Source organism: Epinephelus moara, chromosome 11, assembly GCF_006386435.1.
Source record: "Epinephelus moara isolate mb chromosome 11, YSFRI_EMoa_1.0, whole genome shotgun sequence".
NCBI lineage: Eukaryota > Metazoa > Chordata > Actinopteri > Perciformes > Serranidae > Epinephelus > Epinephelus moara.
Genome location: NC_065516.1, coordinates 13840296 through 13854357, shown reverse-complemented (window position 1 = coordinate 13854357; position 14062 = coordinate 13840296). Strand labels below are relative to the sequence as shown.

The window sequence follows — 14062 nt, the reverse complement described above, 5'->3', positions numbered from 1 at the left end:
CACGCAACTTTGTAGGCATATGACCACACATAATCTGAGGGGACCCCTCCATTATTGACCCCATCAAACAAAATGGGGGCGCTAGAGTGCTAATTTCTTATCTAGGTCTAACCGCCATATTGATTTTTACTAACTTGGTAGATATGTAGAACAGGACGCCTCAAGGTGACTGGAGAAATTCAACTCTAATTGGCAACTGGGTGGCGCTATAACAACAGAAAAATGCTTTAAAATGGCTAAAATGCGACCAATCGCTGTGGCTCCCCCTGTGGCCTAATTGGCTGTTTGTTTTTTTTTACTAATTTTTGGTATGACTAAGTCATGGTATGGTATGCTGTACATAATCACGGAAACTGTCAGTGTGTCATTCTGTCATTCAGTCATTCTGTCTGTCCCACATTTTCAAACCAGAAACCCTTTTGCTGTGAAGCAACAATGCTAACCATGGCACCATCGTGGTGCCATTATCATTATTATTGTTCTTATTATTATTATTAACATTTATTTAAATGCATTTTTTTAAAAATAAATGTATTATTTATATTTCTCTCGTTACACATTTAACAAATTTCCCCAAATTTAACGGCTACAGCAAAATATTATTATCATGAATATTTTTTCATTTTTATTTTTCTGTTGTTTTTTTTTAATGTTCTATAGGTATGTATATGTATCATGTAAAGGTCTGTGTGTCACCTTGGTTTTTCTTGTTTGTTTTTTTTCTATGTGTCCTTGGACATTTTTCCCCAGTTATTGTGATTATATGTTGTTAACCAAGGTGGAATGTTATGGCGTGATCTGATCTATGTATGTAGGTTTTGTGGGCCAATGATCTCTGGTTTTTACAGCAGGTAACTGAGTGCAGTCTTTCAAAGAAATGAGAGACTGGCGACTTCAGGGCTTCTGCAGCAAGTTCAATTTAAGACTTTTAGGACCACATATAATGCAGTTTAATACCTGTTTGAAAGTACTTAAGTATGATGGAAAACCAGTGGGGAGAAAAGGCCTTATCATATCACATTTTTAAGTACTCTGAGCCAGCCGTTTATACCAATAATTTTCTTGTTGAAATTACTGTTACTGTTCATACTGCTCATTTAAAAAATCCCCCTAATGAGGTTTCAGAGTAATGAGGGACAAAATCCACAGTCACTTTCTTGTGTAGAAATTCCCTAAAAAAGACTGTTATTATGAAGACACAACTCAGACTGCTGAAGTTTCACATTGGCTTCAGATAAACCACTTTGTATCTGCTTTAGAAAGTGAACCTGCAGATGTGCTGGACTGCTGTGAGAGTTTCTCTATCAGACAACCACAAAACAAAAGTAACACCAGGTACTTTTAAGGAATAACACAGACGGTTGTCGCACCTTTGTTATCTCGCAGGGTGAAGTTGAGGTTGCCGGCAACAGGTGCAGCAAGTGCAAAATAAAAGCGATGACCACTCAAAGGTTCGTCCTTATCCACAGCGCTGATGGTCTGGATCACCTGAGGACAACAGGGACAACAACAAGACATTCCAGATGAGTTACCTCTGTGGTCTTTATCCAATCTCACCGGCTGATTAGGTGTTAACTGACGCTATAAATTGTTTAATGTGTGCGTGCGGTAAGAACTATGGTTTCAGTTTATGAAAAGCATCGTCCATGTTTCACTTTCTCTTTGTCATATATTTATTTACATGGTGGTTTTAATCTTTCTTAAAAGGCCGCCGCAGTGTGATGAACTGGAGGAAATCAACTTGATTCTGATTGATGGAAAAAAATTTGTTTTATAATGTTTGGCTCTGGTTTTGTGTCATTTATCTCTTCAAGTACAGTAAGTGCTTATTTGGCAAGAGCCTGGCATCCTCTTATGGATGAAGTGTTTTGTTTTGGGAAGTAATTTCTTCTGAAGCAAATCATTGTCCAGCAACTATTCTCTCCATCCCTGCACCTCAGACTGTAACACCCACTCAGTCAAAAAATGCTTCGACACAAAATACAATGAATTTTTTGGCCTTACATAGCTCTCTTGGGCACTAACAACAATAAATTAAATAATATATTTTCTTTCAACTGACCACACAGTTTTTAAATTATCAGCCTCTACCAAACTGTTGAAATGTCCCTTTATTGTAAACATGCATCTCTGCTTAACGGTGGTGATTACAGTAAATGTAGGGAAGAAAATACAGTTTCTAGTTGAGCATCTCTTTTTGGACAAGAGCCAAATATAAAAGCCAAGAAATAAAGCATGAAACATGACGACGAAACATTTTTTTAAAAGAAAAATATAAAATAGTACCCATTAAAACAGTCATTTGGCGTTTTTCTCTTGTTTTCTTATAATTAGTTCAATTTGGACACACTCTTCTGGCAGGAGTTGCATCACAGTTTGTTAATTTACGCATTTTTAAATCATTATAACCAATGTTATCAGGATCACCCTGGATTTACCTCAGCAGCGAATGTATTTTTACTGAAAAATTCTAAAAATATATCATACTGACAACAGCTTATAATCTGAAAATGGTGTGTCCCATTGCAGTTTTGAAGTACACGTCTGTTAGCAATGCTTCACCATTAATGCAAAACAACAGAAGAGGGTGTCTTTGAAAATTATTAGAAAGTCATCAGACTTTTTAGGGAGCGCTGAATTTATATCATCCATCATCCAGGTCAGTCCTCTACAGCTAAACTACAGTAAATAAAAAAGAAAGAGTTATAAAACTCCACCACATACAGGGAGCATGCTGAGAGGGATTTTTCTGCTGCTGACCACCTGGAGTGAAATCACCTCAAAAGGTCTGGTTCTGAAAAACGCTGTGCACCCTGGGAATTTTTTTTAGCTTACTGTGTCGGTCAGTCTGTTGTTCAGTCAACAAGTTTTCCCAACCCTATGGCGGCCAAAGTTTTTGCCCTAGGAGGCTGAAGTTTGGCATGGAGGTCAAGTGTGTGTGTGTGTGTGTGTGTGAATGTGCACGTATGTTCATGTCATTGGCTAAAAGGTGCATAACTTCCAAATGGACTCACAGATTTGCTCAAGGTATTGCGGAAAGACTGGGCATGAGCCAAAGGACAGCCGATTTATTCCAATTGGCCAAATGTGTTGTTGGGAGGTCAGCTGGTTGTCCATAAAAGTTTTCTCACCTTTCAGCTGGCCTAGTTTTTGGCCTAAGAGGCTGAAATTTGGCATGGAGATGTTTTAATTCAGCTGACTGACTTTCTCAACAAAATATGACAGCTCAAAATGTCAAAATGCACTCCACTGCTGGATAAAACCATTCAAGGAGCTCTATGCAAAAGTCAGAGCATATGAAGTGTCTGGACACGGCTCTCAACATGGAGGTGGCTAAACAGCCTAAACAGTGCTAAACAATGATGTTAAACAGAAGGAACAAAAGGGTGGGTGCTATGCTTTAACGATGACACTGTCCTAATATCAGTGGTAAACACCACATGAGCACAGTGCAAAGCGGAGACAATGTGCTAGCTAGTGAGATACACACGTGCACATGCAGCTGGACAATCTACCACAACAAACCACAGAGAAGCTCGGAATTACAACACACGCCGAGTAGGTATAACTGCAGCTGGAGCAGCTTTGTGACCCACCCTCGAGCTACATGACTTGCCCGCCAGTCCATGATCAGCCCCCTTCGCTCCTTGACCCAGAACAAAAGTCCTGACGAAATTGCTAAGTTAGCAATTACCTAGCTTTAAAGTATAAGGGGCCGATTACACCTACAGGTGGTGCTAGAAATGCGGATGCTTCAAAGACGCTTGAAATGCCTGAAACACCCTTTCAATGAGCACTCCTTACGTGGAGCGCCTGTAGAGCAGGGGTGCGTGTGCAACCGGGCGATCAAAACATTGAAAACAGACCCAAGATGGAGGAGGGCACTTGCCGTTGCTCTGCTGGTGGTGCTACTGGCGCCTGATGCCAAAAAGTTGAGATTATTTCAACTTTCAGCGTCGACAAACATGTCTAAAAAGACGCCAGAAAAAGAACGCTCGTCTAAAAAGACGCTCGTCATTAAAAATGCTTGAAAACTAGTCAGACACGCCATATCATAGAGAATCAATTGTTTTACTGGCGTCTCGTTTCTAGCACTCCTTGTAGGTGTGATTGCCCCCTAAAAAGACACCAGAAAAAGAACGCGCGTCTAAAAAGACGCCAGAAAGACGCTTGTCATAAAAAATGTTTAAAAACTAGTCAGACACGCCACATCATAGAGAATCAATTGTTTTACTGGCATCTCGTTTCTAGCACTCCTTGTAGGTGTGATCGCCCCCTAAGGTTAAAAGAGAGTTGGTTAAGGTCAGGGTAAGGGTAATGGGAAGGCTGCACCTCGTTACTTATGCTAAGTTAGTGATTAGCTAACCCAGTAGGTATAACTGCAGCTGGAGCAGCTACATGACTTGCCCCCATTAACATGCACATCAGTCCACGATCAGCCCCCTTCGGTCCTTGATCCAGAAGTGGAAGTCCCCACAAAATTGCTAAGTTAGTGATTACCTAGCTATGAAGTATTACGTTAAAAGAGGGGTGGTTACAGTTAGGTTAAGGGTAATGGGAAGGTTACATCTCAATACTTATGCTAATGCTAAATTAGCCATTAGCTAATGTTAGTTATCAAGTGCTACATTAAAAGAGAGGCGGTTACGGTAAGGGTAAGGCTAATGGGGAGGGTGACATCTCATTAGGCTACTTATAACGTGAAACATAACTTCATGTATTATGAATTGAAAAGTGAATCACTGCTACATATGGTCTCATTTATTTACTACAGTGTAGCATTATAGCATTGTTGGTGGGTTTGTCTTGTACTAGTGGTGGGTGGGATTTGTAGGGGCGTGTTGCGTACGCTACAAAGATAATGTGTCTGCAGTTGCACAGGTCTTACACACACAGAGGTAGGGTGACTTCATTCTCTGCTCAGGACGACATTACTTTATTATATCTTTACATAATTGCTTTGCTGCTTTATTAATGCTCTGAGTGTCGCACAAAGAACCTTTAATAGGTTAATAAATCTTACATTCTTCTTACTCTAATCTCTAAAGCACAGTCACATATACCTGTTTGTGTATAATAAATAAATTTAAAGTCAGGTCAGTCCTCTGACTGTCGTTATTATTTAAAAATAAATGCATATGCTATGCAGTCAGGCATTTCAACTTCATTATTACAAGTATGAAAATGACTCATGATAAGAACTGCTCTTGCTCGGGGCGATACAAGACAAGCATTCATATCTGTGAGTTAAACAAGTGAACATCATTTGTTTCGGCCCACTTTATTTTGCCTCTGAACCCCGGCCTAAACAGAATCCTCCTCCCTTTTATTATATAGCAGTGTTGACAACTATAAATAATGCAGGAAATCAAATTACCAAATAAACCAATTTATTTACACCCACCAGCATGTGCTGTAATTATTTTTTTATTCATACAAACGTGGTATCTGAAAATCAAGTTATCTCTTTTGAAAATAGAAAAAAAAAAGCTTTAATTTTCTTGTGTGCAGCAGCACTTAGCTCCGGCAAGATGAGGAAAAAAAGAGAAATCTCACTCAGTACATGCTGTACAGGAGGAGCATATCACACACAAACATGCCATATGGACGACAAATGATAGCCACCGCGACGGCCATCAAAGTGGGAGTTACTGCAGCAGTGTCCTTATAAATTTAGATCAAGCCTCCTGAATCCTTTGTAGGCAATCTAGAAACTCAACCCTGTGACAACTCACACCCGTGGACGGGATCCAAGAGATTCTTAAAAGCAATTCACACTAAATTATCACATCTCCCAGCCCCACGTCAAACATCTAGACAAAAACAAAATCATAAAAAAAATAATAATAAGGGGCGAGGAAGAGGAAAAAAATAAAAGCCAATGATCCATCAGTGCAGAGACATGGATTATCAGTTGTCAGCTGTGATTAAATGCTGCTGGTAACAAGCTGTCAGGTATTAGGGGTGTAGGTGGTAAACGACATCCTGCCAATTATTAAAACTGGCAGGCGGGGTGAAAATTCATGAATATTTTACTCTGTTTCTTAACAAAATTAAAACAGTTGCTCTTTCATCAGCAAAAGTAATCACAAAGTATGCTTTTTTTGTTTACTGTTTGGTATTGCAGCGCAAGGGGAATTTATATGGGGAGCAGGAATGCAAAAAGGTTATCTGCTGCAGTTGGAGAACATTTGAGATGTGTGTATATACAGACAGAAGCGATGTTTGTGTCAGCACCACATCAGTGACACAACCACTGAGCACCTAAACATGCAGTGTGTGCATGCTCGGCTGCATATCATGAAAGCTGCCATTGATTCTGGGATCATAATAACTCACATGCCTCTCACTCTGTTATGGAAATTTCACATCTGATAGAAACCTTTCTATGTGGTTCTTACACCGACGATGAATCCTATACACAATTTGAACCCTTTGATGTCCTTTGAATATTGCAGATGGATTCAGAGCTTATCTCTAGGAAGGTTTCCATTCCTCTCTGCTGAGGGAAAGGACTGTAAATCATCCTTAAATCAAACACTTTGTAATGTATAATGCCTTTCATTAGTGTGGCTCTGATGCAAGGCGTTCCACAGAACCTTTGCTGGGGAATTCTCTAATGGGCTGAGTAGCAGTCAGGAGGAGAGAGGCATGGATGTAGACATAAATTCTGGCTGAAAGACATTAACGGCAGCGGCAGACTGGTGCCTGTCGCAAGGCAAGACTGAGGAGGCCTATGAATCACAGAATTAAAGGTTTTTTGAGTTTACACATGGCTGCACGTCAGATCAAAGAGGATATAGAAGGACAAAGGTGTCTCTGTTTGTCGCTTTGGAGGAGGAGGAGAAGTAGGAGGAGGAGGAGAATGTGCAAACAACAGAGGCAAACACACATTTTCATACACATTCATTGTTACCGCAAAAGTTGTGAAATTGCAGCGACAAGCATTCCATTTTCAACTTTTATCTGAGATCGGAGATGAACCTGCATACACATGATAGCTGCCTCACGTCACCTGCGTCTGTTTAGAGCATTGGTTGTGCACATCCTCAGAAATTAACGGCATGTGTACACAAGATGTAATACTCAAAGGAACGGTCAGGGCAGCGTTGGCAAAATAAGATAAAGAAACTCACCATTGTCAAGATATACTTTATAACAGTGGTTCCCAACTGGTGGGTCGTAGTCCAAAAGTGGGTCATGGGTCCATTCTGAGTGGACCGCAAGTGAGTCGTGAACAATTCAAGTTTGTTAAAAACACACGTTATTTTTAAGTGCAGTGAATTAAAATTAAAATTAAATTAAAATTAATTAAAATTAAAAGTAGCTCTACGACATGGCCAAATGCAAATATGATGATGAACATATTAAACTGTGTGGACCTTGAAGTAATGACTGAGAAGAATGCTGGACGCCCTGGCTGGACCAGTTGGGAACCGCTGCTTTATACATGAAGGCGCAATGTCACTTTTTTTGCCATGATCCATGCTCGTCTCAGATTTAGCAATAAAGTATCCTCCTCAAGTCATGCAAATGGGGAAGTTCTATACGGTCTAAATTCTCTGGTGTACCCTCTAGTGGAATCCTACTGTAACATGGTTAGCGTATTATGAAAGACTTTGCTTTGTGGGAAATGTAGGATCCAGTGTTTGATCCAAGCGCTTGACTGATTCGAGGGACTAACAGTCAGATATCTTGGCATCTACTGCCTCAATTTTGACCATTATTTTTTTAATATGTCACTGGTAAGTACTGTAGTTTTAAATACCCAGAATACCCCTTCAAAGTAAAATTTACAGTCGTCTGTAAACCTCAACAGAAAGTTGACGCACATATGAATTGTCGACAGTGACAACGTGTGTGTCGGCTTCTTTGAGTGTACCAAGTGTAGCACAATGCTGGTATATGACAGCAAAAAGACGGGGACCTTGACACAAGAGGCACATGACAATGGCTTGCCATGGAAAGAAAGACGAGAGTCAGCCTTCACTGTCCACGTTCGTATCCTTAAATAAAAATGACGGGTCTAAACCAGGCTCAGGCTCATAATTACAGTTAAAGGGACGGGCTGGGACAGGCTCGGACAGAACATGCACAGGCTCGGGTGGGGTCGGGCTGGATTTTTTTGGGCTCGATCTAAGCTCTACCCTACTTATCCTACATACAAATACACAGTTAAGACATAGAGCGGTAATGCCATAAGCCTGCACATTAAGGTGTTTCGACAGACTAAAATTACAGCAGAGGTGACAGAGCTCCTGTTGCTGCATGTTGTTTCACCTCATCATCAACTAATATGTGAAAAAAAGTGACTTAATCACTTATTTTAATGAAGTGATGAAGAAGGCACTGTCAAAATAACAGGTGACACCGAACAGTTGAAATCAACACTTATGAATAGCCTAATTGTCTAATGTACCACACATGCATCAGTACCTGTTCCCTGTGCAGTGATAATAAAGTTGAATCTAAATCTAATTTAAAATAATAATGACATCATTCAAATTCATTACAGGTATGATCAGCGTGGGGTATCAAACTCCACAACTATTCATGGAAATGTAACTGTACCACCACCAGATTTGGTATTGAATACTTGGACAGTGCACCAGGAAAGGCGCAGCCAAAACTACGACAGAGGAAGAACAGAGCCGTCAGTTTTTGGCTGGACGGCAGCGAAGCGGGTACCAGCCCTATAAATGTGAAAGAAAGCAGATGATGTAATTATTAGTCTCCTTTTCCCTGTCGTTCAGTGTTTTAAAACACAAACAATGCCTCTTGCCCTAATAAGGTTGACAACAAGCTGCGACCTAATTTTCACCTAATTAGCCATCCTCCATTGCTCTCTAAGAGCAGTCATCTGTGAGACAAGTGTGCACTACAAAAATATTCAATAACTCAACTCTTATAAAGTGCAGTGTCCCCCAAAATCACTTCTCACATCAAAGGTCTCCTTTTGATCACAGTACAACACTTTGGAACTAGAATTACTGCAGGTTGTATGCCTCTGTGAACACATCAGGTTACAGTTACAGTTTATATCCATATTTGTAAAAAAGGGATCCTGAGAAGATCTTTTTACAACTGTAACAATTTTAAGGTGGGCACCCAAGATTAGTGTCACCAATTCAGTATCTGACCAAATGTCTCCCCTTCGGTTCCTGAGATGACATGAAGTAATGGCCAGAAAAGTGTTTTGTCATACTGAAGTTGACCTTTGATCTTTTGGATATAAAATGTCATCACATTCATCATTTTATCCTATTGAACATTTGTGCAAATTCTTTACATAACTAGCGTATGAATTCTTGAGTTATGGTGTACCGTAGCTTTAAATGGCGTAAGCAAACACTTTTCTCTCTCTTTTTTTTTTGTTCTACAGGCAAAATATTTTGGAGTTGCTTGTGTGAAATGATTTTGGTGGCTAGTATGTTATTGAATATTATGCAAAAATTAATTTTGGTTCATCCCGTTGTTGTGAACGTGATATCTCAGAAACCCCTTGAGGATTTTTGTTTCAAATTTGGCACAAATGTCCACTTGGATTCCAAGGTAAAGGATGAACAGAATTTGGTGGTCGAAGATCAAAGGTCAAGGTCACTGTGACCTCACAAAACATGATTTTGGCACAAAGCTGATTAAAAATCAGCAAAGTGTCCCTGTAATAAAATATATTAAACTGCTCATTGCATTTGTAAACTGAATGAAATATAAGTTAAATTCTAATTGTCTGTTTGAGGTTATTTACAGGGTTTTTCTTGGCTCAAAATGAGGTGACGGTGGTACCATCCTGATCATGTGCACACATGTGGATGTATCATAATAATGTGGGTAGTGTGTGTAAATGGTCTGTGGTTGATCTCCCTGCTTCCCTCTCAGCGAAACAAATTTTTGCTGGCTATTAGGCTGTTGTTCGAACTACAGGCTGTACTTGAGCATTTTCTTATTGCCTGCCTCCCACTGACACCATAGACACAAATGGTCTCATTCATGAAACGTGAGCAGAAGGAATTTGTGTGTAAACTGTTCGCAGACGGAAATTTACGTGCATATCTGCATTCATCAATATTTTAGTAGCTCCGATCTTTTCGTAGCTACTAACAAAATCTACTCCTGCTCCTGACCACTTGTAGTGCTTGTGTAAATGTAGTAAAGCACATAAATATTGCTTGTCACTATTGGAAATTACAATTTTAACTCGTATTGCGCTCTGTTATGTACACAATACAAAGATGCCCTTGAAACACGTAATCTAAACATGACAAAATATTAAAAATATAACACATTTAGTTAAATTTGTTGGCAATTAGCAGGTTTAAGATCCAGATTACGTTCATGATTGTGAATTATCTATGTAAATCGACTCAATAGATTACACGTTCTTTCTATATGTTGAATGATGATAATAAAAATATCCGTAAGGACAGCCGGATCACAGCCTCTTCGGCCTCGGTGCCTGGGTTCAGCAGGGGCAGCAGGAGCAGCAGGTGGTGGAGCCACGAAGGAGCACGCGCCAGCTGGAAGAATTATTTGAGACAACACTTTTTTTTTTTTTTGTGTGGATTTTTGATCATTTGAATGAATAAATCTGATTTGAAGAATGTTTAATTTACGTTGTATTAAACAGAGCTTTAGGCTGTATTTTTTTGTGTGTGTGCTTATACGTTTCTTTGCCTCCAGTTTCATATCAAACCATTTCTGTTCACCCCTGACATGGTTCTTTGTACTACGGAGACAACATTAACAGCATCTGTTACCTCCCTCCAGACCTTCGCTTTGCCTGTCCCTGTCACACCACTACTAACTGAAGAAAATAAAATGTTTTTTCTTAAGTCCACTTCACCCAAAATTATTTCAATCTCCACTTCGGAAAATTCTTTTTTCTTTCTCTTTCTTTCTTTGTTTGCGCCATGACTGATAGGTCGACTGGATGCACCTACACCTCCTTATATGGTGGTCATTGGCTATTCATGGGCGGGGATTTATGCTAATTGCTAATTACCGGGAGCGCGCTGTCACTTCACGATGGATTGGCATTCATGATCATACACAAGTGTTTACGATCAAATCTGAGTTTTTCCCGCGGCGTTCCTGAATCCAGAGTAGGTTTTTAGTAGAGTAGGCTTTTATGTGCAAATCTACACACAGATTTACTCACTTTTCATGAATGAGACCCAAAGAGTATAAAAGTGGATAAAGAGACAGACCCGCCACTCTCTCTCTCTCAAACTCCAATCAAACATTCAATTTAGACATTTTTAAATGGACGAGTTCGCACTACATCACCTACCAGCGGGTGCGTTGACTGGTCCGGTGCGGTACTGTGCTTTCTATAAGTTGTAGGTTTTCTACCTCTGAAGCATAAGTGGATGCCACAGTCCTTTGTCTCTCATTTCTCTGGTTATGTAGCACCCATTTCAAAAGTATTTGCGTCTCTTTACTGCATTGACAGCCCAGTTTTATTAAAAGACTTTCTTTCTGGCAGTGAAATACCTCTGTAAATAGAAACAGGGTTGGATATCCAATCTCAATACATACACAGAAAAGAAGTCATATATTAAAGTATTTAGTCTTGATTATTTCTCCTTTCATAACAAGTTTTCTGACCTTAAACAGAAAATCAGCCATTTCTCAGTTCAAGATATTTTAATTAGGCAAAGTTCTCTATTGAAAACTGATGCAATGAACAGTTTAGCATATTTTGGTTATTATACTTATATTATATTTACTATGTATATTCTCCACACTAAGGTACACCGAGGTACTGGTGTGAAACACCATGTATTATACTGAGAGAGACCTAGATATGAGCTTCAGTTATAATCAAAAAACACGTCTGTCCTTAATCCAAAGCCAAATACTGAGTCTGTTATTTTCTGATTGAAGACTTCAGTCGGGTAATTTGGACGCACATTTCTCCAGACATCCTACCACCTGGATGATTGAGCCCAACCTTCACAGACCAAATACTGACTGTTCACTAACTACTTCCACAAATAACATCCTGCCAACTAAAACGTGTGTGTTCTCACCGGTGTGTGCAGTTAAAACAATCAAGATTTAATCCTCCCAAACACCTGAAGTATCTTAGTGAACTGCAATGACCATAATTCATTGCACCTATGACACAAAGCATCTGCGAGCTGCTGCGTCTGTGCCGACTCTCACTGGAGAACCGGTTAGAAGTGCAGCCTCTATAATGAGGAGAGAAAATGTCAGCTAATGTAGCATGGCTAGACTGAGAGGCTTTGGTGTGTGAGAAATCTGAACGATAACGAGCTTGAATAACACTTTCCCCTCTTTGAAACCAGCAGAGTAAACACTGCATTTTTAAAATGTACTCCTTTACTTCTCTAAAATCTAGAGCATAAGTGTTGGATTGTATCAAAAGTGTAATTATCAGATAGTCAACGGGATGAGTCATACAGTGAGATCAAGTAAGCTACTTGAAAAGTTGAACCAAGAGTATAAATAAGCATTTCATCAAATAGGTGGCACACGTTGCCATGGTGACAAGACAGCTGTCACCAGGGGGTTTGTGTTGACGAAGGAAGGAAGAAGTGGCCCTGTGTTTTTCACACCCTTCGTATGACATCGACGCCCTAAACATCACCCGCATGTCACACCCATAACTTTGTGCACTGATGGATCCACAGCATCCGCTCGCACATCCCACCCTCCTGTCATCACACACACACGCACGCACGCACACACACACACACACACACACACACACACACACACACACACACACACACACACACACACACACACACAAATAAGCTGTTGTCTGAATCAATTTGTACCATTCGACAAATGTCATCTTTCAATCTCTTTTCATCCTTTAAAAGCCTGTTCTCTCATTTCACTTCAATAATCATGATGACTGCGTGTTTTGTTGGCATGATCCCGACAAGCCTGGGCTACTGAGGTCAAAATGATCTCCTGGTGAGATCTGAGAGTAATTTTTTTTTTGTATGCTGCCACACACTTATGTTTTCCATGCCCCTTTGCTCTCTGACATATTCATTTTCGTCTCCCGCCTTGATGTAACACCTGCAATAAACTGATAATTTGGATGGAGACGGGAGGTGTGAATTTTTTTCTTGTCGTTTGTGTGATTGATTTTAAAGTTGAGGCAGTAAAGTTGGTAAGTGAAGAAGTTTTGATCAGAAGAGAAAAAACACAAGAAATATTCTTGAACAAAAGTTTTCAATGTGTTTTCTGTCTGTGTGTCCACAGGCTTCAATACAGGGTAAATTTCATAGAGTGTAAAATAGTGGACGCAGCTACCGTGACCTCACCCATTGCTTTGTGGACTCCTGTTCTGATTCGGAGTTCGGCCGTTGCCATCTTGTTTTTTTTGGAGCCAGCAGTGATCGTATTTAAATGACTGGCGCTGTTGAGGAGCGAGGGGTGGATCTGACTGAGAAGCTGAGAACAGTATTAGCGAACAGCCTGTCAGTCAAAGCGGCCTGTCCTTAATTATGTGTAACTTTAACCCTTAATACAATGTAAACAAGTGAGTAACATAAAAATTCACCTCCTGTACAGTTTTCATGAAGGGGGATATTAGCTCTAGAGACCAAAACCATTTTTGTACCAGGCTTTAAACATGTTTATTTCTGCTGTAGAGCTGGGCATTTTAACATGGGGGTCAATGGGGATTGATTGGCTTCTGAAGTCAACCTCAAATGGCCATTCCATGAACTGCAGTGTTTGGCTTCATTTTTCAGCCCTGGATGTTGATGCTTGGTAAATATATGTATATGAATGGACAGAGGAGAATTTCAGATTTCCAGGAATATAACAACCATGTTGATAGAATTTTATGAGCCCCACTAGGGCTGCTCCCGACTAAGAATTTTCCTAGTCCACCAATAGTCGTCATTTAGGGCCACTAGTCGACTAGTCGCCCGCCTGTTTACGATATTAATTTGATTATATATATTTTGGGCGGGGCAACTCAATGGTTTGAGTTCAAGGTGTGAGAAAGAATAGTATCAGTAACATTGTTAACACTGTGCTACATTACAGTGAAATACAAAACCGTACCAATGAA

At 40.0% G+C, this 14062-nt stretch overlaps 1 protein-coding gene across 1 annotated transcript in view; it reads right to left on the bottom strand.

The window, feature by feature from the left end:
* Positions 1 to 14062, bottom strand: part of LOC126398032 (cadherin-7-like) — a 263786-nt gene that overhangs the window by 23151 nt on the left and 226573 nt on the right. Inside the window, exon 11 of the mRNA XM_050057199.1 lies at positions 1371 to 1488. Coding sequence (XP_049913156.1) covers positions 1371 to 1488 — 118 coding nt within the window. The remainder of the gene's footprint in view (positions 1 to 1370; positions 1489 to 14062) is intronic.